Source organism: Natator depressus, chromosome 3 (assembly GCF_965152275.1).
Source record: "Natator depressus isolate rNatDep1 chromosome 3, rNatDep2.hap1, whole genome shotgun sequence".
Lineage (NCBI taxonomy): Eukaryota > Metazoa > Chordata > Testudines > Cheloniidae > Natator > Natator depressus.
Window position 1 is genome coordinate 144,373,838 of NC_134236.1, and position 25,968 is coordinate 144,399,805.

Genomic DNA, 25,968 nt, shown 5'->3' on the forward strand with positions numbered 1-25,968 from the left:
ATTAAATATTTATGAATACTCTTAACAAGCTTTGTTCCTGAAATTTAACTCTTTAGAAAAAGAATTAGAATTTGTACATTTGTCTTGACATTTTTACTCTGAGAAGTTTGTGAGGATTTGGATTAGCTCGAGTGATTTATGTAATGAAATGATGGAACTTCCCTTGCTCTGTGTGGAATATTGAAAGTTGTGAAAAAAGTTTCAGAAGGGAGTGATAACATAATCTTAAAATGATAAGGAAAGCCATTCAAAATTACAATCTGCTCCTAACATCACTTAGTTGACTTAATAGTATGGAGTCGCAAGCACTGGTTGGTCAGGAATACCCTGTGTGTTGTTATATCTGGGCACAACAAGTTGATCTTTTTTAATATTTTAAAATATGTTACTGATAATAACTTGGCTTTTTAAAATGGAGCAATTAAAAAAATCTAACTGATAGCCGTTTAAGGTGTTTGTTTACTTTTTATATTTCTCACCATTTTTTCCTGTGTTTATAGTCTGTTTTATTTTCAGGTTATCATATGGTCACAATGCTAGTGTTTGAATTACAAACACTGCATGAGGACTGTCTTAAAAACCCCCAAACTTTTCATTGGATTTTTTTCTTAATTCATAACATCTTTTTTAGTGGTCTTGGGTTTTGCAAACAATAGTTTTTCCTAAACCGGAAATTTGGGCTAAACTTGGCAGTGTCTCTTTATTGATATTGACTCTGAATTAGGCTTTTGTGGTTAAATTATTTACTATTTAAAATTAAAATAAATACTAGCAAATGGAAATGGAATGCTCCTGTTAACACAACTGTGGGAAGTCCGTTTGCATTCTCTCTTGATAAATCACTATTCCAAACCATTTTCATGTCAGTGCAAAAGTGTGTGCAATTTTCAGTGACATCAGAAGCTTCTCATAGATGGGATCCTGATATTAAAGAGACACCTACTTAAAAATCACACTTCTGCCTGAAAAAATATTAATTATTGTTACAATAACACCTAAGATTATTATAACTTTAGTATTAGAGAATGTTTGTTTCTTCAGTTTAATTTATTCACTTTTGATAATGCTTTGTGTAGTAAAATTCACATTTTCTCCCCATATCTAGTCACTTTTCCCTCTTATTTGTGTGGATCTTTCATGCTGCAATAAAGGAGAGGAAAATGTTTTTAAAAATAGGTAACTGAGACTAAACCCACAAAAACTGGCAGAGGAAATCAGGGGGAAAGCATAGTACCTGAAACTACTTTTAAACTTTTTTTTCCCCATCAACCAGACTTCAAGTTGACAATGTTCATTTAATCACACACATCATATGTGTATTGTTCCTGTCATTTTTTAAAATTCACAGTGATCAAAGAAGCTTCTCAAACCACTAACCAGGCATTTTCACTGTTTTAAATTTTACATCACTTCACCATTTTACACTTTTTTTAAAATTTGAAAAATAAATGAACTATAAATCTTTGAATTGTGATCCATATTGGAAACGATTAACTGATATTTAAGTGATAGCTGGCAGACTTTATATACAATGCATGTAATCCATGTTGTGGGCTTATTAAAATCATTGCGTCATAAGAACACATCATCAGTAATGTAGTGTGTGATTGCAGAAAACTTTTTAAATATTTCAGATTTTATAAAAAGCTTGATAAAGAGAAAGAGAAACGAAAACATCCCGTGGATGAAGAAAGCGTGGAAGACGTAGATGATGATGAATTTGAAAGAATACTGGGTAAGGCTGTATTTTTCATAGCAGTAAAGCACTCTCAGCGCTTAGTCTATCAAGGAACAGCCTGTGTAGACTGCTAATTCTTTACTTATTCAGTAGTCTATAGTGAGGGCTCTGTGTGTAATGTGATTATGCATCTCTGCCAATGGCCGCATATGGCTATGACTGCCCTTTCTTTTGAACTTGATGCAAGTTTCTGCTCTAGAATCTAGGATCGTCTGTGCATGCTGCAACTTTCATTGTTTAATCTGCAGCTTCATATTTTGCTTATGCAACTTAGACCAACATTTTGAGAATTTAGTCCTAATTATAACAAAAATATCTAACTTTTCATTGATCCCTTTTATGTTTTACCATTGGTCTTTTTAATGCACAATTTGCCTCTGATGTTAGGTGGGGGGTGGCCAACGTGTGGTTCAGAAGTTAATATGCGGCTCCTTGTATAGGCACCGACTCCGGGGCTGGAGCTATAGGCGCCAACTTTCCAATGTGCTGGGGGGTGCTCACTGCTCAATCCTTGGCTCTGCCACAGGCCCTGCCCTGACTCCACCCCTTCACGTCCCCTCCCCTGAGCCTGCCATGCCCTCCCTTGCCCCCCACCCGCCCCCCACCCCCGAACTTCCTGCACTCCACAAAACAGCTGATCAGGAGGTGCAGATTGGCGGAGCGCTGGTGGGCAGGAGGTGCTGGGAGCGGAGGGGAAGAGAGGAGGAGCTGATGGGGGGTGCCGCTGACTTATTACTGTGGCTCTTTGGCAATGTAGATTGGTAAATTCTGGCTCCTTCTCAGGCTGGCCACCCCTGTGTTAGGCGGTTTGTGTCACAAATTTTGGATCCAAGGCACCCTAATGTTAACTTTTCTCTGCCAGCCTATCTTCAGTCAAGGATTTATAGGGAGAGGACTTCAATTCCTTGAGAGAGAAATGTCATAGTTTTTTTGGACACATTATTGTTCCTAGTTGGTGTCTTCCCTGGTTTAGATCTATATTTCTAAATTCCATCAGTGACAGTGGCCTTTAAAGTCCAAGGTGGTTTGGCTTCTCTGTGATTGAGACTCTTAATTCAGAGTCGAATGTGCAGTCCCTGTATTCTGCATACCTTGGTTATGAGTGTCACAAGATAAGTCTCTGAATCATAGGGAATATTTTCTCATGTGATGCTGGGGTGGGGGAAGGATTTATGTATGTTTCTCTGTACAGTAGCATGAAAATAAACAAAATGAATTTTAAGATTCCTTTCTCCTGTGCAAAGGAATTCTCTTTCAAAACTTTTACTATGCTATTGTTTTTGTATTATGAAATGCCTTGTGACTCAGGGGGTCTGTTAAATGGTTTGTAAGCTAATTGACCAGTTTTCCATAGAAGTAACTCTCCTGGGATTCTTCCTTGATGAGTCAATAAATGTAAACAATGTATGCTTGAGAAAATGGAAGACTTTAAAATGATGATAAATTGTGCCATGATCATTCAGTCTATTTATTAAATAACTTCAAAATGTTTCACTTGGCTTTGTGTTGCAATAACAAAAGAAAATTCCCCATTTTTTTTTTCTTTCAGAGTCATTTGAAGGTGACAGTTACTGTGATACTGTTAGCAAGGATGACCTTGATTTTGCTGGGTAAGATTTTTGATTCTGCTCCTTCTGTACTAATTCAGTGCCACTCCTACAGATTTTTACTCCACATGGCTGGACATTACTTTTTGAAGAAAGTCAGCCTTGCTCAGTATCATTTTGCACGAGGCGTCACTCTTGAGCGTTGCATGTCACTCTCTCTTCCACCTCCTCCTGGGCTGAGCATGCTGATGCTATGGCACTTGCAACTTAGCCTAGAAAGCGTGAGGCTGGGCACTTTATTTATTTATATCCTAGAATGATCTAGCAAGCAAGTCTGTATCATCTTGGTTTTCACAATCTCCGAGTTCATGGTCAGATAATGCTAGTGAGTGTAATCAATTGGAATAATACATGATGTATGAAATCTGAAAACTGGAATTCTGATCCCATGGTAGAAGTCCAGTGTTACATAGCTTAATTCCCAGTAACTCATTGGCTCCATTAATGACTGAATGCGCAATTTTATTTGAAATGTACTTTTAAAATTCACTAAAGAAATTTGAAATTTCTTTTGGGAGGAGGGGGGGGGGAATTTATAGCTTAAATTTATAGTGAACCTTGAAAAACTTTGATCCAGATCTTGTTCCCTCTCAAACTCATCTTCGTTGTTACCACCTCTTTACCCTACCATTCCCCTCACCAAACCCCCTTCCCCCCACCTGTAGTGTTTCAGGATGGGTCAGTTCCCCTCTATTCCATTAAAGTGCTATACTAGGTTAAATTCTCAGTTTTCCATTTAATAGGCCTGCTAAGGCTTCTGGGGGTGTCTTTGAAAGCAGCTCAACAATCTCCTGTGCAAAAGGATTTCTGAAAATGAACTGGGACCATTAGAACATGTAACAACACATATAGCTGTTGTCAAAAGAGTACCTTAATCACAGGACTCTTTTCAGACCTTTTAAAGCGGGTGGATTTTCAGCAGCATTCCTTGTGTTAAATTCAGTTTGATGTATTTGTAATATTCTGTAAGTGCCAGTTGATTACACCTTGGGTTACTTTTAAAATTCTTTGTAATGATTCTTAACTTCCTAGTACAGTGCTTTGAAATAGATGGGTGTTCTCTGTAGACATCTAACGAGGCAGGAAGTGCTGTATTATTATTGTGTATTTTAGTAATATAAAAAACAAGCCCAGGGGTGGTAAGAAAAGCAAAGGAGGTGACGAATGCAGTGATGACTTAGAAGATTCTGATGATGAAGATGAATTCAATGAGATGGATGAAGAAGTAGTCTCCCTGGGAAGTATGGATGAAGAGTTTGGAGATGACATTGATGAAGAGGGAGGTGCATTTATGAATGTATCAGATGACGACAACAGTCCAGGTAAGGTAATGAAAACAACAGTAAGGTCAATACTTTTAAAAATGTGGTTGCATAGATTAGGTGTTTAAATCCATGGATAGGGACCTAAATCAGAGGCTTGGCTTTCAGAGACGCTAAGCTACCAGCAGCTTCCACTGAAGTCACTCTTTGGCCAAGAAGCTCCCATTGAAGGCAGTGAGCTGCAGGTTCTCATTCCTCTGAAAATGAGGCCACTTTTATTTAGGAGCCTAAATACGGAATTAGGAGCCTCATTTTAAGCACACCTCTTTGAAAACTTGGTCTTAAATACTTCACAAACCAGATACACTATTCTCTGCACACGCAAAATAGAACAAAAAACCTCCAAAGACCAAATAAACAAACAGGTCTTTACACAAGTAACTTACACAGTAACCATTATGTGGCACAAAGGAAAAAATAATCAGTCAATCAATGTTTGGCAAATTCTAGTTTTAGTTATGCATGATTTGAATCAACATTTATTAATTTTTTCCACTGATTGATTTGAGACCAGTTAATGATTTTAAAATTAGTGGCTAATAAGTAACTATTTGACTCCTGTAATTCTGTTTAGCACAACAACAAAAATTCATGTGCCTAATAATTTTATTTTTCTATAAGAAATTTGAAGCTGTGACTTAACCTGATCATGGGTTATTACGTTATCAGAGAGTGTGTTTACATGGAAACCACTTCACAATTTCAAGAAACATATGAGATTGAGAGTGTTTATAATATTGGCTTGTTGAGGTCAGGGAGTATTATCAGGGACTGAAGTAACCTATTCAGATAGATTTTAATGTCTCTTTCCAATTGGCACTACTGCATAATATACTGTAACTCACGTATAGTCATCCCGGTTAATGTCATTTTGTTGCTGATCAATGAGGGAACATGATCATTTAAAGTTGTGCAGTGCTCCCTTATAATGTTGTTTGGCAGCCGCCTGCTTTGTCCACTGCTTGCAGAAAGAGCAGCCCTTGGAGCTAGGTGGTGGGGGCTTGGAACCAGGATGGACGGGCAGCCCCCCATCAGGCTATCAAATGCCCGTAGTTCAGCTTTCCCTCTCCCCATTGCTGTGTGCTGCTCCTGCCCTCTGACTTGGAGCTGCTCCCGGGAGCCTCCTGCTTGCTGTGCGGGGGAAAGGGGTAGGCTAATGTCAGGGTGTTCCCCATCTCCACGGAGCAGGTGTGGGGGACATGACAGGGCTCAGGACGGAGGGAGCTTGCTGGTAGCAGCTGCTGTCTCCACTTGCTGATCTACTTAAAAAGGCAGTGGGATCAGCGTACTTAAAGGTGCAATGCATGTCTGTGTCTCTCTCTCTCTCTCTCTCTCTCTCTCACACACACGGTGTGTCTCTCTCCCCTCCCTCCATTCATGGTGCCTTGTAAAGTGCGAGGCTACATTAACAATAACCCTGAGGGCTCAGCCAAGTGCTAGTCCGTCATTTAGCAGTAAGGCATTCCCTAGGAAATATCCCACCCTCTTCTATTCTCTAATGTCACCACCTCACCAAGCTTCAGTCATCATTGCTGTGTACAGTACTATGTATATGTATGTATAAAATCTTTTGTCGGGCAAAAAAAATTTCCCTGGAACCTAGCCCTCCCCTATTTACATTATTTTTTATGGGGAAATTGAATTCACTTAACATTGTTTCACTTAAAGTAGCATTTTTCAGGACTGTAACTACAATGATAGGTGAGGAGTTACTTTATTAGCTTGGTGAAATTTTTTTTTAAATTTCAACAGGTAATATTGATCAATTTAAAGCCTTTATCCATTTAAATTTTCAGTTGTGGGAAATCATGGGAAGGATGAGACAATAACTTTAATGACATTAGGTGTTATCAATAGAAATATTTTTTCATTGGTTTGCATGTCCAGTACAATCAATATTTGGCATTTACAGATAAAAATCTAATTCTTCCAAGCCTAATACAGCACACTTATCAAATAGATACATTTTACATAATGCAGTGTTTCTTTTGAACTTATTCCATTGGACTTCGTATCTCGTGGAGCTGAGATCAGTGCTTTATTTAATATATCTTCCATGCTGTGATAGTAGGCAAAGGAGGCATTTAAAACTGGCATGAAAAACTTAACTTGGCATTTCCCAAGATCTGTGGGTTTTAAATTAAATATCTGAGTATGTCCGTTGTGGTTTTAATGTTTTCCAAGAACAAGCTCAACAGAATAATGGGGCAGAGGTGCCTTAATGGACATGTTAGTGTTCTTAGTTAACGTTTTAAATATAGTGTATACTGTGCAAATTATAGTGACCTATTTGGTTTTCTTTGATAATAGATGTAAACAGTAAAGATCAGGTCAAGTCTGTCAGTAAAAAAGGCAAGAGAAAAAAAGATACTGATTTTGCTGGATCATTTGAAGGTAAGAATATATTTTCATTTGAAGTCTGAGAAAGGCTAATACAAAGTAGAAGAAGTATGTAGAGTGGCAGAGGGCTCTGTGGTGTAGGGGGTTGGTGCACTGATCTTTTGCCTCTGGAAACATAAGTTCAAATTCCGTTTTAGTGAAAACGAATTTCTCACACCTGTACCGCAAATCCAGTCAGTCTGGTACAATTGAGTATTAGCGACAGCTCTTGAGAGGCTGTTAGGGTTGAGTTGAATTAGCAGATACGTAGAGCAGATTACATTGTACCTGGATACAGTACATGCAGCTCAAATTTGTGCTCCCTAGATTTCTTTAAAAAGGGAAATCTATGGATTCCTCAAGAGCTGTGGCCTGCTGCTGGTAATGAAAACAAAACTAAAAATGCAAACTAATGCAAATGTGATATAAATTGCGTTTTAGACATGAAAAGTGAGTGAATGGATGAATTTAATGGGGGGGGGGGGGAGAGGAGAAGGGGAATGTAGTCTTTACCATTCCCACTCAGAAAAACCCCTACAGCATCAGCTGTTGCTTTAGATCAGTGATATTCAGACTGAGGCTTGGGAACTACAAGTGGCTCTTTTAATTAAATCAGGGTTTTAATATGTTCTGCAATCAGGATGTGTATTATATTAACCCATTGTAGTTGATAAAATACTTAGTCATTTTGCTGTGAGAATATATAAAACTAAATATTTTGTCTTTAAATATGAATATACAGTACTATTGTAAATGAAACAATGAATTCACACTACTGTGGCTCTTTAATCATTGTGGTCCGAGTGTCACTGCTTTAGATCTGAAAAACGACCTGCAAAAAAGGTTGAACTTTTTTTGCTACTTTGTCAACAAAGTTTACCTAAAGTTGTTTTTTTTTAAATCTGCTTGTGTACATTAGAAATTCAGGTTTTGATGACTGGAAAGCTGGAGACATAACATCACAAGAACTAGGATTTTTAATTAAATAACTCTAACACACATCTTTTAACCAGTGTTAGTCAACATATCCCACCCCCTTAAAATTTGAGAGCTAAAAACATACAGTAGAATATCAGAGTAAGGAACAGCTCGGGAATAGAGGTTGTTCGTAACTCCCAACAAAGCCGCTGGGCCCTCAGTCAGCAGCCGCCGCTCCCCAGCTTTGACAGCAGCAGCATGGAAGTAAGAGTGGCACAGTGTGGTATTGCCCCCTTTACTTCAGCGCTGCCTTCAGAGCTGGGCTCCTGGCCAGCAGCAGCCACTCTCCAGCTGCCCTGCTCTGAAGTTAGGGTGGCAACACCACAACCTCCTAAAATAACCTTGTGACCTCCTGCAACTCCTTTTTGGTTCTGGACTCCCAATTTGAGAAACACTGGTTTATACAGATTTTACAGGGGAGTATCAGGTAAAAGCACACAAAAGACCAGATTTCCATGGCCATGAATTTGGTAAGACCCTAGCCATTAGGCTCTGATTCTGTATGCTTCTACTGAGGCAATCCTTTTGAGGAGGAAAAAAATACTGGCACACAATCCCCAATCTTATCAGCCATCCCTTCTCTCAGAGAAACTAATCCCCAATTTTTTTTATACTAAACTATGTAGATTTTAAAACTTTCAAGGGTATTTGTAACAAACACTAGCAGACCACTTTTGTGAGATCAGTTCCTTCTGGATGCTAATCACTGCTATTGAAATCTCCCTGAATGACTCCAGAAGAGTATTACTCTTAAGACCCATTTCTGCTGCAGCATTGATTAGAAGTCAGCCAATTAATGACTGCTTAAGGGACAGATAGAAATATCAGATAATTAGTATTTATACAATTTTCATAAACACGTTAACACTTTCATTTTATTATATTTTGGATTGTAGTCCTTGACCTTTCATCTGTCACTTGAACTGTAAACTGAACAGGACAGGGACTATGTCTTCGTACAACACCTTGCACTAGGGGGCTTTAATCCTGATTGGGTCTGTAGGTTGCTATTACAATATATATATTACATTATTAAGCGATCTGTTCACACATCTCTCCCTGCAATGAAATGATAGAGAAATCCTCTTATCTTCTAGTTACATTCTAGACACTTAGATGCTTTTCTAGGAGCTTTAATAGAAATCAGATACTTTGGACAATGTTATTAAAGGATGAATTTTTTTGTCTGGTGGTGGTGCCTGGGAAAATGTAGAATTTTAGCTGATTACAATTTTCAATAATTTTTTTCTATTTGAAGGATCAAAGCAGCAAAAGAAAAGAAAACTCAAAGACATGGGCATGCTTGCTGCTGCAGAAGAGGTAAATCTGATCAGTATACATAATTAAGAAAAAATGCTTGCTCTCACATTTTGCCTGAATATATTTTCCATAAAGAAAATACTAATATTTGTCTCTCTTTAAAGTTTGGCACTCTTCTGGATGAAAATGTTAAGTCCAAGTTTGACAACATTGGTATGAATGCAATGGCTAACAAAGATAATGCAAGTAAGTGCAGTTACATGTTCTATAAACAAACTATACCCTTACGCTATTTGAATAGGTACCTATGCACAATCCTTAAGACAATTTTAAGAAAAAAAGTCATTGCTTAGTTATTTTTAAAAATAAAACTGTATTCCATTTTAAAATGAAAGTTAACTGAAATCCACAAAAAATAATTCAGCCACTGCTCCAGTATAACTTTATGTAGATACATGGTGTATAGTACAACTGTACTTGTTTTTAAGGACTCTCGCCCTAGTCTAGATTTAATTGTACTTAGTCACAGCACTTGCAAGCATTTTGCAAAATGATGTGCAGCTTTTGACTTGCATCATAAATTACATAATTTAGAATTAGGTATTTAAACTTTCTCCCTGATGGGAATTTTTCTGATATAAAAGTTGATGTAACCAAGGTTTAGCCAAACACACCACTCCCCAGCTTTGGTGTATATGAAGCAAAAACAGTTTTCCCCCACAAATCTAAATCTGTAAAAATATCTACTTTTCAAAGTGGGATTAATCAAATAAAGCATTAATTATACACATTTCTCTGGTCTAAAAAAAATTGATGGCTGCCATCCTAAGCATTGAGTGTTAATGCAAACTATAACACAGGATCCATGAAAGCAATTCTAAAATTTGTGCCTTTGAAACAGGCCCAAAAGGTTTCAAATATAACAGTTTTTGCATAATGGAAAAATTTTCTTCTGAGGTGAAAAATCCAATAGTTCACACTTTATTGGTGTTTTATGAATTTGGGGGTAGATTATTCAAATTCCAAACAGTGTTCAAAGGATACATCAGTTATCCACCACCTCTTATTTGTCATGTTCCTCCTCTTCCCTTGTAGGTATCAAACAGCTCAAGTGGGAAGCAGAGCGTGACAACTGGCTTCACAACAGAGATGTGAAAAATATTATCAAGAAGAAAAAACAGTTCAAACACAAAGGCCTGAAAAATAAACACAAAGGCAAAAAGTCAAGAAAATGAATCAGACATTTGTTTTACACTGCTTCTGTTTTTACTTACTTCTAATTTTTGCCGCTTAGCCATTTCAGTCGGTCGTTCTCCCTTATTCCATAAATTCCAGCCCATTCATTGCTTTTGTAATAAACTGAAAATATATAAAAAAGGCATCAGTGTCATCTGTTCCTCTTACGTGCATCTGAATTTCTAGGTCTAATTTTATTGGATTTGTATTCATCTGATTCTGAGTAGGAAAAAAAAATCACTAGAATTGTCTCTAGCTAAACATACATTTTACAACCTCTGCATTTCTGAAAAACATTTAGCAACAATGCAAAACTAGAAGATAATTCTCTGTCAAAAAGACATACAAGTTTTATCAAGTGTTTTCTTTTAGTTGGCAAGAAGTGACTTACCCTCCAGAATGGATGGAAATCTCCTGTTCATTGTATGCCTAAAATCTGGTAAGGGAATAAGAAAAAAATTAACTATTCTCAACAAACAGTTGCACCAATGGAATGCATGTTTCTGTATTCTAAAGGTAACTTTTAGTCTTTAGTTAGATACTAACTAGTAGTGTGTAATTTAATTTCATTTAGTATTTTTCAGTGTTAGTCAAACACATTTGAGCTACTTTTATTTACAAATTTAGACACTTTTCTTGCCCATTCACTAGTGGGGATAGGCGCAAAGCCTAATGGGTCCCTCTGTCATCTGGCTCTTAGGGTTTTAAGAGTGAAAAGGCTTTCCTTTTGCCAAAGATACACAAAAAATTCTCCCTCCTAGAATCAAGGAGGTTGTGGAATCTAAGGCTGTTTTAAGGAAGGGTTGAGCCAAGGAGCTTGCCTCAAGTTTATTACAAGTTCAAGCTTTGAGCATCCCTCAGAATTTGTTAGTCTCAAGATGCCACAAGTACCCTTTCCTCAGAAGAGTTTTTCCTCAACCTTTTTGATACTGGCTTGCTGCCTTCCTAAATGTGTCAGGAAGATCTTGGGGACTTGCACCAGCCCACAAACCGGTTAAGAAACAGTGCCTTAGAGCAGTGGTTCTCAACCAGGGATCTGGGGGCCGCAAGCAGGTTTCAGGGGGTCTGCCAAGAGGGCAAGTGTTAGACTCGCTGGGGCCCAGGTCAGAAGGTCGAAGCCCCACCGCATGAAGCTGAACCCTAGGGCACTGAGCCCCATCACTTGGGGCTGAAGTCAAAGCCCGAGCAGCTTAGCTTTATGGGAGCCCCTATGGTGGTAATGTCAGCCCTGGCTTTTATAGGGCCGTGGAGTTTTTATAGCATGTTGTGGAGGGGCACAAAGAAAAAGGTTGAGAACTCCTGCCTTAGATCTCTCAGTCAATAACCAGGCACCTCCAGACAACTTCCTTTATTTGGCTGCAAATTAACCTTATCAGTGCCATCCTGGGAGCTGAAAATAGTGTCTCCATCCTCTGTGCAAACCTAAATTTGAGCCAATGTTATCCCTTAACACACCTAAAGTTTTGTACCTAATGACCTAAATTGGAGAGAGTCCAGCGAAGCGCAACAAAAACGATTAGGGGTCTGGAACACATGACTTATGAGGAGAGGCTGAGGGAACTGGGATTGTTTAGTCAGCAGAAGAGAAGAATGAGGGGGGATTTGATAGCTGCTTTCAACTATCTGAGAGGTGGTTCCAAAGAGGATGGTTCTAGACTATTCTCAGTGATAGAAGATGACAGGACAAGGAGTAATGGTCTCAAGTTGCAGTGGGGGAGGTTTAGGTTGGATATTAGGGAAAAACTCTCTCACTAGGAGGGTGGTGAAACACTGGAATGCGTTACCTAGGGAGGTGGTAGAATCTCCTTCCTTGGAAGTTTTTAAGGTCAGGCTTGACAAAGCTCTGGCTGGGATGCTTTAACTGGGGATTGGTCCTGCTTTGAGCAGGGGGTTGGACTAGGTGACCTCCTGAGGTCCCTTCCAACCCTGATATTCTATGATTCTATGACTACTACATCACCCACAGACATCCCCCACAACCTTTTTTCTTTTCCCCCCCCTGAACTAGGATAAGGTGATTCTCTGGCTATTCCTGCCTTCTTTTCAAAGCTCTTTAGTTCTACATAACTCCATTTCTGATCATCTGATCTAAATCTGACCTAGAGTAGAACTGCAACTCAGATGGCAACCGATCCCTAACATTCTGTTTGAAGAGAACAAGTGTATCTTTGCATTCTGACCTGCCCTGAAGCTGTGCTACAAGTCACAAATATCTGTAGATAGAACGAGAATTTTTTGGTTGATTTGGAAAGCACTCAGATACTAGAGTAATTGGTGGCAGTATAAAACTCTTACAATCTCCTGGGAGAGCCTTAGCTCACAGTGAATCTGTTAAACCCTCTAGATCTGAGGGCTCATTTGATGTGAGCTAGGCTTTGTCTTGGGCAGAGTGAGGTTTCTCCAGGCCCTAATAAATCTCTCTCACATAATTTATGTGCTATAGATTACTGCTGGGGGAATTCTGCACCACTGCATGCACACAGAATTCATGTCCCCTACAGATTTTTTTGCTTCCCCACAGAAGTAGAACTTTCTGCCAGGGAATCACAGAACATCAGGGTTGGAAGGGACCTCAGGAGATCATCTAGTCCAACCCCCTGCTCAAAGCAGGACCAAACCTAACTAAATCATCCCAGCCAGGGCTTTGTCAAGCCTGACCTTGAAAACCTCAAAGAAAGGAGATTCCACCACCTCCCTAGGTAACCCATTCCAGTGCTTCACCAGCCTCACTGCAACTTGAGACCATTACTCCTTGTTCTGTCATCTGCTACCACTGAACAGTCTAGTTCCATCCTCTTTGGAACCCCCTTTCAGGTAGCTGAAAGCAGCTATCAAATCCCCCCTCATTCTTCTCTTCTGCAGACTAAACAATCCCAGTTCCCTCAGCCTCTCTTCATAAGTCATGTGCTCCAGCCCCCTAATCATTTTTGTTGCCATCCACTGGACTCTTTCCAATTTTTCCACATCCGTCTTGTTGGAAGCTGCAAAAGCAGTCACATGCCCCTCCTCAGCAGTGCAGGTGCATCATTTCGGGTGCCTGGAGCAGCCAAGGGAGAGCTAAATCACCACTGTGGGTGGACGTGGGGACATCCTGGCCTGTAGCTCCTACCCTGTGCTGGGAAGGATGGAACTTCCTCTTCCTCTGCATGGAGCAGCCACAGCTGGGTCAGACCAACCCCAAGAAACCTCCCCTGGCTGTATGAAGCTCCACACACCCCCTGCTTCCTGCCCTCATTGCTCCTCAACCATGGGTGGAGGGATCAATGTACAGGAAGCTGCCCCCATATCTGCCCAACCCCATGCATCTGGACCCCCCCATATCCAGACCTCCCTGCTGGGCCTCACCCCTTGCATCTGGAGCCCCCTGCACCCAGACCATCCCCACTGAGCCCCTGCACTTGAATCCCCACCTTGCCAACCCCCTGCACCCAGACTGCATCAAGCTTCACTCCCCCAGCACCTGCTCCCCCCCGCTGAGCCCCAACCACTTTCACCTGTACCCACCCGATAGTCCCCTTGCCCATGCACACAGACCCCCGCATTGAGATGCCCACACCAATCCCTCCACATTTGGATCCTGCTGGGCTGAGCCTGCCTGCCCACATCCAGTATGCCTGGCACAGAGGGGCAGTCCTAGCCCTTGTGATATGTCAAGGTCCTCACCAAGTCTGTGTCAGGCACGGAGGGAGCACGCACTGCAGGGTGATCTCCCACCTCCATGCCACCAGTGGCCTGTGCTCCCCACTAACATGCTGGAGCCTCCCCATCTATTGACAAAATTTGCAGAACTTTAAAATATTGTGTGTATAATTATTTTTTTGGCACAGAATTCCCTCAAGAGTCTAATAGATCTAATCTAATAGATGAACAATTTCTTTTTCACCAATACAATCTTTCAGCAACAAATGCTTAGATGACTTTTTTCCTACTTGAAACCTTGTCTCTGTCCTTGGCGTATGGTTTTGGGGAGGTAATAATTCCACAACAGATTACTAATCAGATTTCATCTGTTAGGCCAAAAAGTTTTCCCGCGCCTGGTGTGAGGGCCACACTGGGTTTCAGAAATTGTACTGAGGGCCAGTTAGGGGATGCTGTGCCTCCCCAAACAGCCAGGCATGGCCCAGCCCCTACCGCCATCCAACCCCTCCCGCTTCTCGCCCCCAGACAGCCCCCCTCAGGAACCCTGCCCCATCCAACCCCCTCATTCCCTGAGGGCCCCCTTGGGATCCCTGCCCCATCCATCACCCCCCCTGCTCCCTGTCCTCTGACTGCCTCCCACTGCCCCATCCGACCCTTCCTCTCATTTCTGACTGCCCCCCAGGACCTCTGCCCCATCCAACCCCCGCTTCTCCCTGTCCCCTGACCCTCCCCAGCCACCCCATCCAACCTCCCCAACCCCCCGCCCCCCCAATCTCCTTCCTGACTGTCCCCAGGACCCCTGCCCCCATTCAACCCTCCTGTTCCCTATCCACACCCCTACCCCCTGACCACCCCCCTGCCCTCTATCCCACACCCCCGCTCCCTGCCCCCTTACTGCACTGCCTGGAGTAACAGTGGCTGGCGCCACTACAGTCGTGCCGTCCAGAGCGCCAGTGAGCTGAGGCTGCAGGAAAGGGGGAACGGCAGGGGAGGGGCCTTCCGGGCCAGGAGGGTCCCGTGGGCCGGATGTGGCCCGCAGGCTGTAGTTTGCCCACCTCTGTGTTACACAGTTAATATACAGACTGCTGAAACAGAAAATTATTTCATGATGGTTCTATTCCCCCTGCACCTCACTACCTCAGGATACATCTAACCACCTAATAAGTCTCAGTCATGTACTATTAGGCTAAGTTCTTGGGACATAACCCAGTAAATTCTGTCTCCTCTTAAGCACAGTCTCCCCCTACCCCAATATTGCATGCACAGTTGATTTCTTCACAGCTACTCTGTTTACAGAAAAAGGCAAGAGAAAAAACAGGAAAATGGAGAGTAGAAAAACGGTATGGACTGGTGTGAACAGAAGTTTCAACTTTTTAATTTAGGGCATCAACATTCTGCTACCTTATCCACACTCTACTAATTTTTCACTTTTAGTGTAAGAAACGTTGGTACCCACTATCAGAAGTAATTTCTAAAACCATTTTATTACCTTGACTTGTGTCCATTCTGTAAAATAGTAAATACGCTCCAGCGACCCCAGCCACTTCCAAAAGTAGAACTCCTTTGAAGATCTTTCTTGCAACAGGTTCCATGCCTAACTTTCAAAGATAGATTTGGATAAGCACTACTATAAAGATGCTAATGTTTTCATTCTTGAACTAAAATTGTAATAAAGATACCATAAGAATTTCTGCTTATTCTTAAATCATTAAATATCTTCACCTTGAGTTCATCGGAGTACTGCAAGTGTGGAATGCCTCAAATATACTGACTAGGGATGAAACCAATAGCCACCGAAGTCCATGGGAGTTTCTATTGACTTCAGTGGGTGCTGGATCAGGCCCAAGAAGGAGCATTCAGCATATTATCTTGAAATCCTATAGATTTATTTTTTTTCTAGGTCCTTTGTATATATTTAAAACAAAATTTTACAAAAGTAACGCTCTGGATAGTTAAATATAAAGCTCAACATTTATGTGAGCCATATTCCCAAGCAAGGTTCCATGCATGATGTGACATCATTAGTTAAAGGTGTCCTAGTCCTCACTGGACCCAAAGGTTTGGTACTGACCTGCGCCCCCTTCTGCTTGACTACTGGGGCCTCTACCACATACTGCTGCAATTGATGGCACCCTGAAGAGGTGGCTTGCCAGTCACCTTTAACATCTGGAATTTACAGCTCTGAAAACAACTTTTGCTTCAAGAGTTGACTATTGCATGGTGTCTTTTCCCCCTCGGCCGGCTCCAGGCCCCCAACTAGCTCCCACTAAAATCAATGCGGCAGACCCTACAGCTGTCAGAGAGCCGGAAAGGGAGTACAGGGTCTGTGCCAGCTGAGAGGGGCCGCAGCGAGCCTTCAGCCAACACACGTGCTCGCACTACGGCCAAGCCTGGCCACTCTCGGCCTTGGGATCACGCCAGGGCTGCAAGTGGCCGGCCCAATGCCTAGCGCGCTGCAGGCGCCAGGCGAGGCCTGGATTCGTCGGCAAAGCGAGGCACCAGGGTCTGACACGGGCGGCACGAACAGCCATAGACGGGCCAGAAACACGCTCGGCCCCATGGCGCCCAGGTCTGCCCCGCAGGGGAGCCCAGCCCGGAGGCCACACAGCAGTTGAGACAGGAAGAGGCCGGAAAGGCCGCGGGCAGGGGAGGGAGGAGGGGCAGGGGAATCAGGCGGGAAACAGGGCCGCTAGCGAGCAACTAGTAAAGCCAACGGGCACGAAAGGGGTTAGGAGCGCGGAGCCGGGAGCGCGCCCGCAGCAACTCGCCAGCGCCTCGTGAGGGGCAGGAGCCACGTGTGAAACACGTGACCCTCTCCCCCCACCCCCAGATCTCGGCGAGGGCACGTGAGCGGCCTGCGGGCGCGACGGGGTGGAACGAAATGCGGGGGAAGACCCGCAACGCTGAATCCCCACCCCGCACGGGGTTTCCAAGCCTCGCCCCTTGTGCTCACGGCCCCGACTAGGTCGCTCACGCCAACGGCAGCCACAAGCAGAGTGACCCGGAAGCACAAGACAGATTCTACTTCCGCATCATAACTTGAGGGCTCGTTACGGTCACCCCTCCCCCCCCCGTTCACCTGCTGCAGCGAGGGGCGCGCGGCCCAGCAACCAGCGGCCCTGCTCACAGCCCCGCGAAGCGGCAGTAGACAGCGCGCGCCCTTCCCCTCACCCCCCTGCGGCGGATATCGCGACTCGCCGCACGTCCGCTTACCTTATACCCTTGAGAGGGAAGGGACTCGCTCCCCAGCGCAGGCGCAGTCTGGTATTGCGCCCGTTAACGTGCGTGCATACACAGCAGCGTAGAGGCTCGGTTTGGAGACGCTGACCGTGAGCGCATGCGTACAACCGCCTGCCCCCAACGATCAGTCTCCCCACAGCGTAGGCGGTTCTAAGCAGCCCCCTCCCAGCACAGCGCCACCTGCCGCTACCGCGGGCGCTGAGCCCAGCCCTACGCTGCCCAATCTGCCCCTGCTCGGAGCCGCGCCCGGCCCCCTAACGCCCCCAAACATCCCGGGACCCCGCCCCGACCTGCAGCTCTCATCCCGGCCACACCCCGGGAGCCAGCACCCAGACCCCGCCCTCCAACGCGCCCCCCAAGCCTCGGCTCCGCCCCAGCCTCCTGCCCCGGGACTGCAGCTCCAACACGGGCCAGATGCCCTGCCCTTGCCCTGGGCGTCGGCCCTCAACACCCCCCTCCCGACATCCTGTCCCCAACATGCACCAACCACTCCAGCCCTGCTCCCAACATGCCCAGGGACCCCCTCAACACTCCCAAACGCTCCAGCCGAGCCCCACCCCAGGACCGCACCCTCAACATACTCAGGACACTGCTCCCCCACCGTGCCCCAAACACCCTGCCTTGGGACCCTACCTCCAGTACGTGCCAAACACCTTGCCCCTGTGCTGTGGATCTGGCTCCCAACTTGGCCCAAAACTCTCCGCCCCTGCGCCAGCATCGTGTCTGCAACCCACACCAAACACCCAGCTCCAGGCTCTGCACTGGGATCCTGCCCCTAACATACTGCCCCTCTGCCTGTGTCTCTCAGGATCAGATCCACTGATATTTTTAGAGCTTTTTTATGTTTTCCAAGCAGTGAAGGATTCTTTTGTTTTGGAGGTCATTGTCCACAAACTGCACCTTCTGTTTTTTAAATATAGCAGGAAATGGGAGCTGTGTTTGGGCATTCCCAACAAAGGAAGCACAGGACTGACAACACACAACTGCTGCTGCTTTGACTTGCAGCTGGTTTTGCCCAAACAATGGTGACTAATGCCTCAAGTAACCTGTAGAGGTCCTAGTTAGGTTTTGAAACTATAAAGGGAGTGAGAGAAGCGTTTGTGGGTTTGTCTGGGCCAGGAAAAGACAACGCTCATGCTCTGCCAGGCCTGGTGATGGCACCTGTGAATTTCCTTTCTTATAGACAGCTGCTTCTATCAGTAGAATAATGGAAATGGTGGCCCAGAGGTTTGGAGTGTACTGTACAGGAGGTCTTAATATTTCACAAATATGTTCAGCAGTAACACCCAAAGAGTGCACCAGCTCATAATGCAGTCAGAAAGATCACAGATTTTTCTCCCTTCTCAGTAAAATGTAGTTGAATAGCCTACAACCTTCTTCAGCTTGAGTTCAACTTCCAACCCATACTCAATATAGCCTTGAATATTATGAGAGGCTGCTGACCTGCTTGAGAACTTGAGCAGGGGTAGATGGAGTTACTCTTGAGCGGATCCATTCCTTTCTTTGTAAGAGAGCCCAGAGAGTAGGATTGGGGAATTGTTCATTGACTGAGAGGGCTCTCTCTTGGGAGCCACTAAGAGAGTTTGTAATTAAGTGTGGATTAATGTCTTCCCTATGCTAATATTACTCAGCAGTATATTTCAATATTTTCAGACTTTGCTGGTGTGATTATAATAATGATCTGGGCATAGCTGAGGACTCTTAGACCAGACTAGTATCATACTTACAGTGCAGAGAAACAACCAAAAGAAACTGTATTTTGTTTTAACATTTTTATAACATATAACAAGTGATGATTATTTCCCTCTTGCTCAGTTATGGCTGTCATTCCCTGCTGCGTTCCTTCCACACCTACACATACTCAGTGTTAGCCTCCCTTCATTGCTCCCAGTCTGCCAGCAGGGTGCAATGCGATAGCCAGGATCTCTTCTCCCAACAGAAGGGGAAGGAGAAAGTTGCCATTGTGTGTTGTTCTCTGGTGGGCTTGGCTGCGTCTGTACTGAGCCTGCCATTTGTGATACCCACCTGACCTTTCTTGCCTCTCATCTTTGACTGTAGGGCTCACAGGGCCCCTGTTTTCCACAAAATGCATCAGTAGCTCAGTCCAACTGTGATTACAGCTCCAGGTGCTGAAAATAGACAATTACTGTACAAATCACACACTGCTGCTCGAAACCTCATCCTTCAACAAGGTTCTCAAGCAAGTGCCTAACTTTAAGCTTGTGAGTAGTTCCACTAGAGTGAGTGAAGCATAAAATTAAGAATATGCTTATAATGCTTAGATACAGATCTCTACTGCTTGAGCTAATGGAAAAGTCCCTTAGCTACTACTAGCAAGTCCCATATTCTCTGTCGGAGTCAACTGCTAAAGTGAAACTTGATTATATACATAAATCCAGTACATTACAGAGGGATCTAAATCTTATTCTGGGCACATTGGGGGGAAAAAAGCCCTGCTAAATGTAAGCGTTCAGCATTTTATTGTCTCTTTAGCATAAAAGGGGACATTAATGTACAATACCTTCCACTGTAGGCATTGGGATTTTAAGCTATGATGATATTTTAAACACTATTTTAAAGCTATGATGTTAGTTTTGCTTTCCTGGAATTAATTTGATTGTTATTCTTTATGCCTTATGCTTTTTATTGTACTGTCTTCTATTATTGTTACCCATAGACTTTACATCTGTTTCCTCTAAATCAGTGATATGGGGCTGAAAAGCTTTCTTTAATTACAGAAATAGTTTGTTGCCAAAATAAAAACAACATTATATTGGTGTGAGAGGCTTGCTTCCTGTTAATGTTATATAAGGTTAAATTTAATATTTTGCTTCCCATTCTTACTGATTTGTCTCCTATACCTGTTTGTATCAGTGGGCCCAATCCTGCCACTCCTATTGGTCTTCAGTGGTACTACTTATAAGAGTAAGCCTAACTTTTAGGACTAAGTGTTGCTGAATTGGACCCTTTCTCAGTAAGATGGAAAAGGAGGAGAGAAATATACCTGATTGGTTGGGGTTTGCATATGGAGAACAACATGAGATATTTTGTTCTAAAAAAAAAAGGGAGTAGTGCCAGGATTTTTCTCCACCCTTCAGATCTGTCCATTTAAAGGCAATTGTTGTTCTAACACTGCAATTTCACTCAAAGGCAACAAACATGGCAAAACAACAGAATAAAGTAGCTGATGAAATAGAGAAAGTGTTGTTACTAATTATGATGGAAAAGTGACAGGGCATATTGGCTGCTTTTGCAGAAGTTTAAGCTTTTCTTTAACATTTTTAAATTTCAAGTTGTTTTTGCCAGATCTGATATGGTTTACCTAGTGACTAGAAAACAGTCCAGACTGGAATATAGTACACCAATAGTCCATGTTCCTTTTTCTGGTGGACTGTGGAGAGAAGCATTTTGAGAAGATGGGGGTTTATGGTTTTAAGAGATAATATGGATGTAAGAGAGGATCTCTACCTTGCAAAGGGGTCTGCAGAGGAGAACCTGTGCAATTTTATTTAATCTTTTGTTGAGAAACCTGTTACAATAGAATGAATAAATGATGTAATCCAATGGGGGCCCAATCATAAAGACCTTACTGTGGGCCTAATTGTGAGATATGCTGATCACCCATGGGAGTTTTGCCTTAGTAAGGACTTAAGAAATTGGCTTGCAGTGGTTAAGGTAAATATCTCAACCATGGAGAGACAGGAAGCCAAAGCAGCAGAAATGGGACAAATACAAAATGAGAGGTGAGCTGAAAATGTGGATCTGATTTGGAATATCTCATAATTTAAGGATTTTGGGGATTGTAGGTTTTTTTGTCTGGCCTAATATGAGGATAAGGGCTATTTACATAATTTGGTTTGGTTTATATTTCAAACACCACTACAGTTTGGAGATATTCAGAAATTCAGTTAGTTTAATGAGCCACACCTGGTTCTATAGCTTTGTCTGCACTGGGGGGGATTTTTAAAAAAATTCCCCACTATTGCTAATACGAATGCAGCTTGTGATAAATCAATGATGGGAAATTTTAACAAGAGACAAGACATTGCTAATGAGTTCAGAGGAATGAATCTGCAACTCCCTGCAGGTTTCCAATACCTGTAACAGAGTGGGGCAGCTGGAGAATTTTGATACCATGCAACAGGCATACATCAATGAAAAGGCATTTGTTAAGGGTTACATTGAACACAAGAGAAAGGAACAGAAAATATTATATATGTCTAATGTGGTGGAGTAACCCATTGCCAGCAAAACCTTATTTTTTAAAAAATTTCCTGACATTTGAGTGCTTAATCTCACAACCTTAACTAGCATTAAATGGAACTTTTGCATTTAATTTCCCAAGTTTTATAAAGGAAAAAATGGAGAGGATGGGCGCGTGTGTAAAGAACTAAAAGGAAAACAGGAAACTGCAATTTAAAACTTAGCCTCACAACACCTGTTAAGTAGGGAAGTACAGTTAACTCTCTTTCACAGAGAATCACACTGAGGCAGAGGTTATTATTTATAAAGCAGTGCAGGCATATGTGGTGCTTTACTGGTGAATACAAAGACAAGATCTCTACCCCAATGGGCTAACAATGTAAAGCTAATATGAAAACACAAGAGGACAAGAGACTGAAGAGTGAGGAAGTTGGGGAGAAGAATGGAGAAGGAAGGATAACATCCTTTCAGGCCACAGCTTTTCACAGAAAGCATGAGGTTGAACCTGTTTGCATCATGTATTTCTTGTTGTTTCTGGAATGCACGGGGGGATTTCTCAGTGCACGGTAAGTTATGGCTCAGCCAACTCTGCAGGACCATCTCCATGGACCCTGAGGCAAACCTTCCAAGGGGATCTCCACAAGGACCAGGGGGATGATGCTATGGACCAAGGACACACATTGTTGTCACACCTTGCCAATCCTCTAGGGCAACGAGCATCGAATCATGCTGGTTATCTTTAGAGCAGAGTACTTATGGAAACCTCTGAAGAGGTGACTCCAAGGAGCAGAAACAGGTGGGGAGTGACCTAACAATACAGTTCTATTGGAGCAACCCTATCAGGTATCCAGAGAGGTGACAGGACAGGGGGTTCCAGGCCCAGTGCAGAGAAGGATTTGGACAATCCATGAGTGTAGTACCCCTTGTTTATTTCTTAATGGGGGTAACAGACACCCACTCCCTGACAGAATGATCTGAGCTGCTTGGGGAGCTTCCTATACCCCAATCCCTTCCTGCAAGTTATTACAGGGAAGGAGCTATGTCCCCCTTGTTTTTACTCTCTGTTTTAGAAATATTTTTTGAAAATATACAAATACATCAATGGCTAAATTCTATTCCTATTCCACACATCAATAGGTCTCAGTGAGTTTGACCCTTATGGTATTTGAGCAGAATAAAGCCCAAAGTGCAGGCTGTCAAGGAGCAGTTTAGGATTTTTTTTTTTTTAAAGATTGTATTGTATTTAGTCACTTGAGAGATCCAGTAGAATTATTTTCACACTGACAAATTGTGATAAAAAATGCTTACAGTAACTATCCAAAAGAGCTGACATAATTGTTGCCATAACATAGAAAATGGGAATAAAAGGGGACAGCACAGCTACAGTTTCCAGAGGGAGAAAGCAATAGTGCTTTGCACAATAACAGGCTGTAACCTGCAGTGGAAATTCACCAGGTCTAAGGTAACAATAGGGAGCAATGCCCCATGGACAGGGAAGGATATTAATGATAATAATATAGGCTTTTTCAGTCTTTCATTTTTATGATTCTTTGACCACAAGATCAAGCTTTAAAAGTGGCCAGAGACTTTATTATGGCCAACATTTTGAGCTTGCTTTTCATGTCTTACATATAAATGAAAATATTTAATAGCTACAGTACATTACTGGTTACAGAATGTTTGGTTGTACTATCACTGTAGTTATCCCGGGAAATAAAAGATCTAAAAATTGCTAACCTCTCCCTCCCACTCCAGATACTGGTGTTGTTTCGAAATCCTCAAGATACCGCTGCATCGTTTTTCCATTTCTTAAACAACGTCTCAGACGTCCCCAGTTATAACTCCTGGGATGAGTTTTTCTCAGAGTTCATGAGTAGAAAAGGTACAATTACTATTTTTGAATGTATCTGAAAGATTAAGCAGCAGAAAAAAATGTTTTACACAAACTAAATGGGGCCAATATGAAAACAGCTGTGTAATGCTAAAATTAATTGATAGTTATTGTTGCAATTGAACTCCAGAATGTGAGGAAAGTTCTAAGATAGTGCTGCTTCTGGGCATTATGTTGTCCCTTGAGTCATGAACTTTCATAGTAGTTTAATGTCTGGGCAAAACCTCTGCCAACTAGGGCCAGCCTCAAGCAAGATCTGATCAGAATCAAAAGTGCTAGTGAAGACATTTCAGTTTCTGCATCTGGGACCAAACCAAAATCCCAGTTCTAAGCACTTCTTCCAAAATGTAGGGAAGTTTAGATCTAGATAGAGATCTGGACTTGGCTGCTCAGAATGATCCCTAATAACAGCATATGTACTTATGGAAGCTAAAACAATAGTATAGATAGAGGAGTTCGTGCTTCAGGACATAAACCTCTAGCCTACAAGAGTCAGAGAGAAATCTTGCCTTCTCCATTGTACAACACTGCACAACTGAACAGATGTTCTGTTCTGTTTATTTGCATGGGTATAACCTGAAGGCAGCAAAAGTGATTCTTAGTTAAAGAGAAACAAAAACCTAATTATTGAACATACAGGCTGAAGCTTGGTTTCTATCTTCTTTTCAGTCAGCTGGGGTTCCTATTTTGACCACGTGGTTGCCTAGAACAAACACACTGAGGATGAAAATATTATGATTATAACATACGAAGACCTGAAAGAGGTAAAGCTGTTGATACTTGCAGGCAAGACTTATCTGATCCTGTTCCTACTCAAGTCAATGGCAAAGCTCCTAGTGACCTCAATGAGATATAATGGCGCCCAAAACATCTTATAGCAACAAGTTGAGCATGGATACAAATCTGTAACACTTAGCATCAAGGTGATATAAAATGCATTGTGTGTGAAAGTGTTATTAATGCGTCAAGATCACACACCAGTCAAAAAGGGAACTTCTTTTTTCAGAGCAAACATATTATGTTACCCCTTTCACTACATTGTTTTCAGAACTTGGCTTCTGGAGCGAAGCAAATAGCTGAATTCTTTGGATTCTCTCAAAGCAGAGCAGATTCAGTCTATTGCAGACAGGGGAAGCTTCCAAGTAACGAGAAAAAAATCCCAGGAGATCTATGGCTCAGTTGGTCCGATTCTCTTCCGTAAAGGTAAATTTGTGTTTAAAAAAAAATCCGAGGATTGTCAATGATTATATTTAATTTAATTTTGACAGGAATCTGGAACAGGAGGCAATCGACCTTTCTTCCTTTCTAATTATCTAGGTTAGAAATGGTTTGAGAAACACGGATAGTGCTTTTAGAGAGTCACTTGATATTTCCACATGGGTCAAAATCAATAAATAGATCACTTTGATTACCCTGTTTCCTTAAAGCATAGCACAGTCATGGCTTTCCCCAGCTCCCATTACAGCGATGGAGAGATTCCCGCTGACTTCAGTGGGAGATGGAACGGGCTCTAAAACTTGATTTAGGCCATTAAATCTCTATAGAATTTTCTTCTTGAGTTTCTTAAGCAACTACTGGGATTAATTATGGGCCTGAATCAAAATCTTGGATCTAAGCAACCTGTAGGTTGACAAGTATCTTTGGAATGGACGAGACTACAGTCCCAGATCCATACATCCTCAGATTTAGGGGTATTCAAAATCTGGATCCAAATTTTGCAAGTGGGGACAATCTGTTCTTGCAGTTGCAAGTCATACTTATGAATTCTTTGGGCCTTTGCACTGCACCTTGCATAGTCTTTTTTACACCCGTGCAAATACAACCAAATCAGAACAAAAGCATTATATCCACTCTTTATACTCACCTTGTAGTGGTATAAATGACTATACAAGGTGCAGGCAACGGTGGATCAGGCCCTGTATGCACTTTTCCTCCTCTGAACAGATGTTTATTTCTGGCATATGAACATGCATTGTCCCCAAATACCATAATAAAGGAATCTGACATTCTTCTTTTAAATCTGTCCCTACAGTCATCATAGTCAAGGGTATCCTTTTCTTACTTTTGTTTATTCCAGGTGCTGTTGGAGATTGGAAGAACCTTTTTACTGAAGCTCAAAGCCAGGAAATGGATGCTAAATTTAAAGAGTGTTTAGGGGGAACCAAGCTGAAAGCAAATCTGAAGTATGATGTCTACTGCAAGGCCTGAGAATGGTGACAGAAAAGTCTCACTTCGATATGTTTTTTTTAATTTTATTTTTTAAATATACTCTAAAAGGAATAGTTTAAATCAGGACGAATATCTCAGTTGTAATTTGTAACTTGTTAGTGTAAGATTAAATTTCTACTAAGTTTGGTTCTGTTGTATTATCAGAATACAGGCTTCAGTTCGGTAAACCACTTAAGCACGTGCTTAATTTTAAGCACCTGCTTCAATCCCAGTGTAGTCAGTGGGATTACTCATAAATTAAGCAAG

General features: G+C 42.3%; 2 protein-coding genes and 1 pseudogene across 5 annotated transcripts in view; 2 read left to right on the forward strand and 1 right to left on the reverse strand.

The window, feature by feature from the left end:
- CEBPZ (CCAAT enhancer binding protein zeta) overlaps positions 1-10,618 on the forward strand; it is a 26,313-nt gene extending 15,695 nt beyond the window's left edge. The window contains exons 11-17 of the mRNA XM_074948975.1: positions 1,635-1,735; positions 3,288-3,348; positions 4,459-4,667; positions 6,978-7,061; positions 9,283-9,344; positions 9,449-9,530; positions 10,380-10,618. Coding sequence (XP_074805076.1) covers positions 1,635-1,735; positions 3,288-3,348; positions 4,459-4,667; positions 6,978-7,061; positions 9,283-9,344; positions 9,449-9,530; positions 10,380-10,519 — 739 coding nt within the window. The 3' untranslated portion in view covers positions 10,520-10,618. The remainder of the gene's footprint in view (positions 1-1,634; positions 1,736-3,287; positions 3,349-4,458; positions 4,668-6,977; positions 7,062-9,282; positions 9,345-9,448; positions 9,531-10,379) is intronic.
- On the reverse strand, positions 4,453-17,559 carry CEBPZOS (CEBPZ opposite strand). 4 transcript variants are annotated; one of them, XM_074948979.1, is made up of 6 exons: positions 17,373-17,559; positions 15,649-15,757; positions 10,912-10,956; positions 10,559-10,643; positions 10,329-10,480; positions 4,453-9,350 (listed from the first exon to the last, which is right to left on the reverse strand). In XM_074948979.1, the coding sequence occupies exons 2-4, from the start codon at positions 15,749-15,751 to the stop codon at positions 10,561-10,563; spliced, it is 231 nt and encodes a 76-aa protein (XP_074805080.1). In that variant the 5' UTR covers positions 15,752-15,757; positions 17,373-17,559; the 3' UTR covers positions 4,453-9,350; positions 10,329-10,480; positions 10,559-10,560. The 4 variants fall into 4 exon arrangements, with proteins under 4 accessions (XP_074805080.1, XP_074805079.1, XP_074805082.1 ...); XM_074948978.1 differs by having other exon boundaries at positions 15,649-15,753; positions 17,373-17,558; XM_074948981.1 differs by lacking the exon at positions 17,373-17,559 and adding an exon at positions 17,239-17,366 and having other exon boundaries at positions 15,649-15,753.
- Positions 16,601-25,701, forward strand: LOC141984536 (sulfotransferase 6B1-like; annotated as a pseudogene).
- The last annotated feature ends 267 nt before the right edge of the window (positions 25,702-25,968 follow it).

Excerpts from the sequence above, each read along its gene's own strand:
- CEBPZOS (XM_074948979.1), bottom strand. The coding sequence starts at position 15,751 with ATGGAACCTGTTGCAAGAAAGATCTTCAAAGGAGTTCTACTTTTGGAA. Across the intron at positions 10,957-15,648 it reads CAGAATGGACACAAGTCAAG|ATTTTAGGCATACAATGAAC; the intron begins GTAATAAAATGG and ends TTCCCTTACCAG. Across the intron at positions 10,644-10,911 it reads ATTTCCATCCATTCTGGAGG|TTTATTACAAAAGCAATGAA; the intron begins GTAAGTCACTTC and ends ATATATTTTCAG.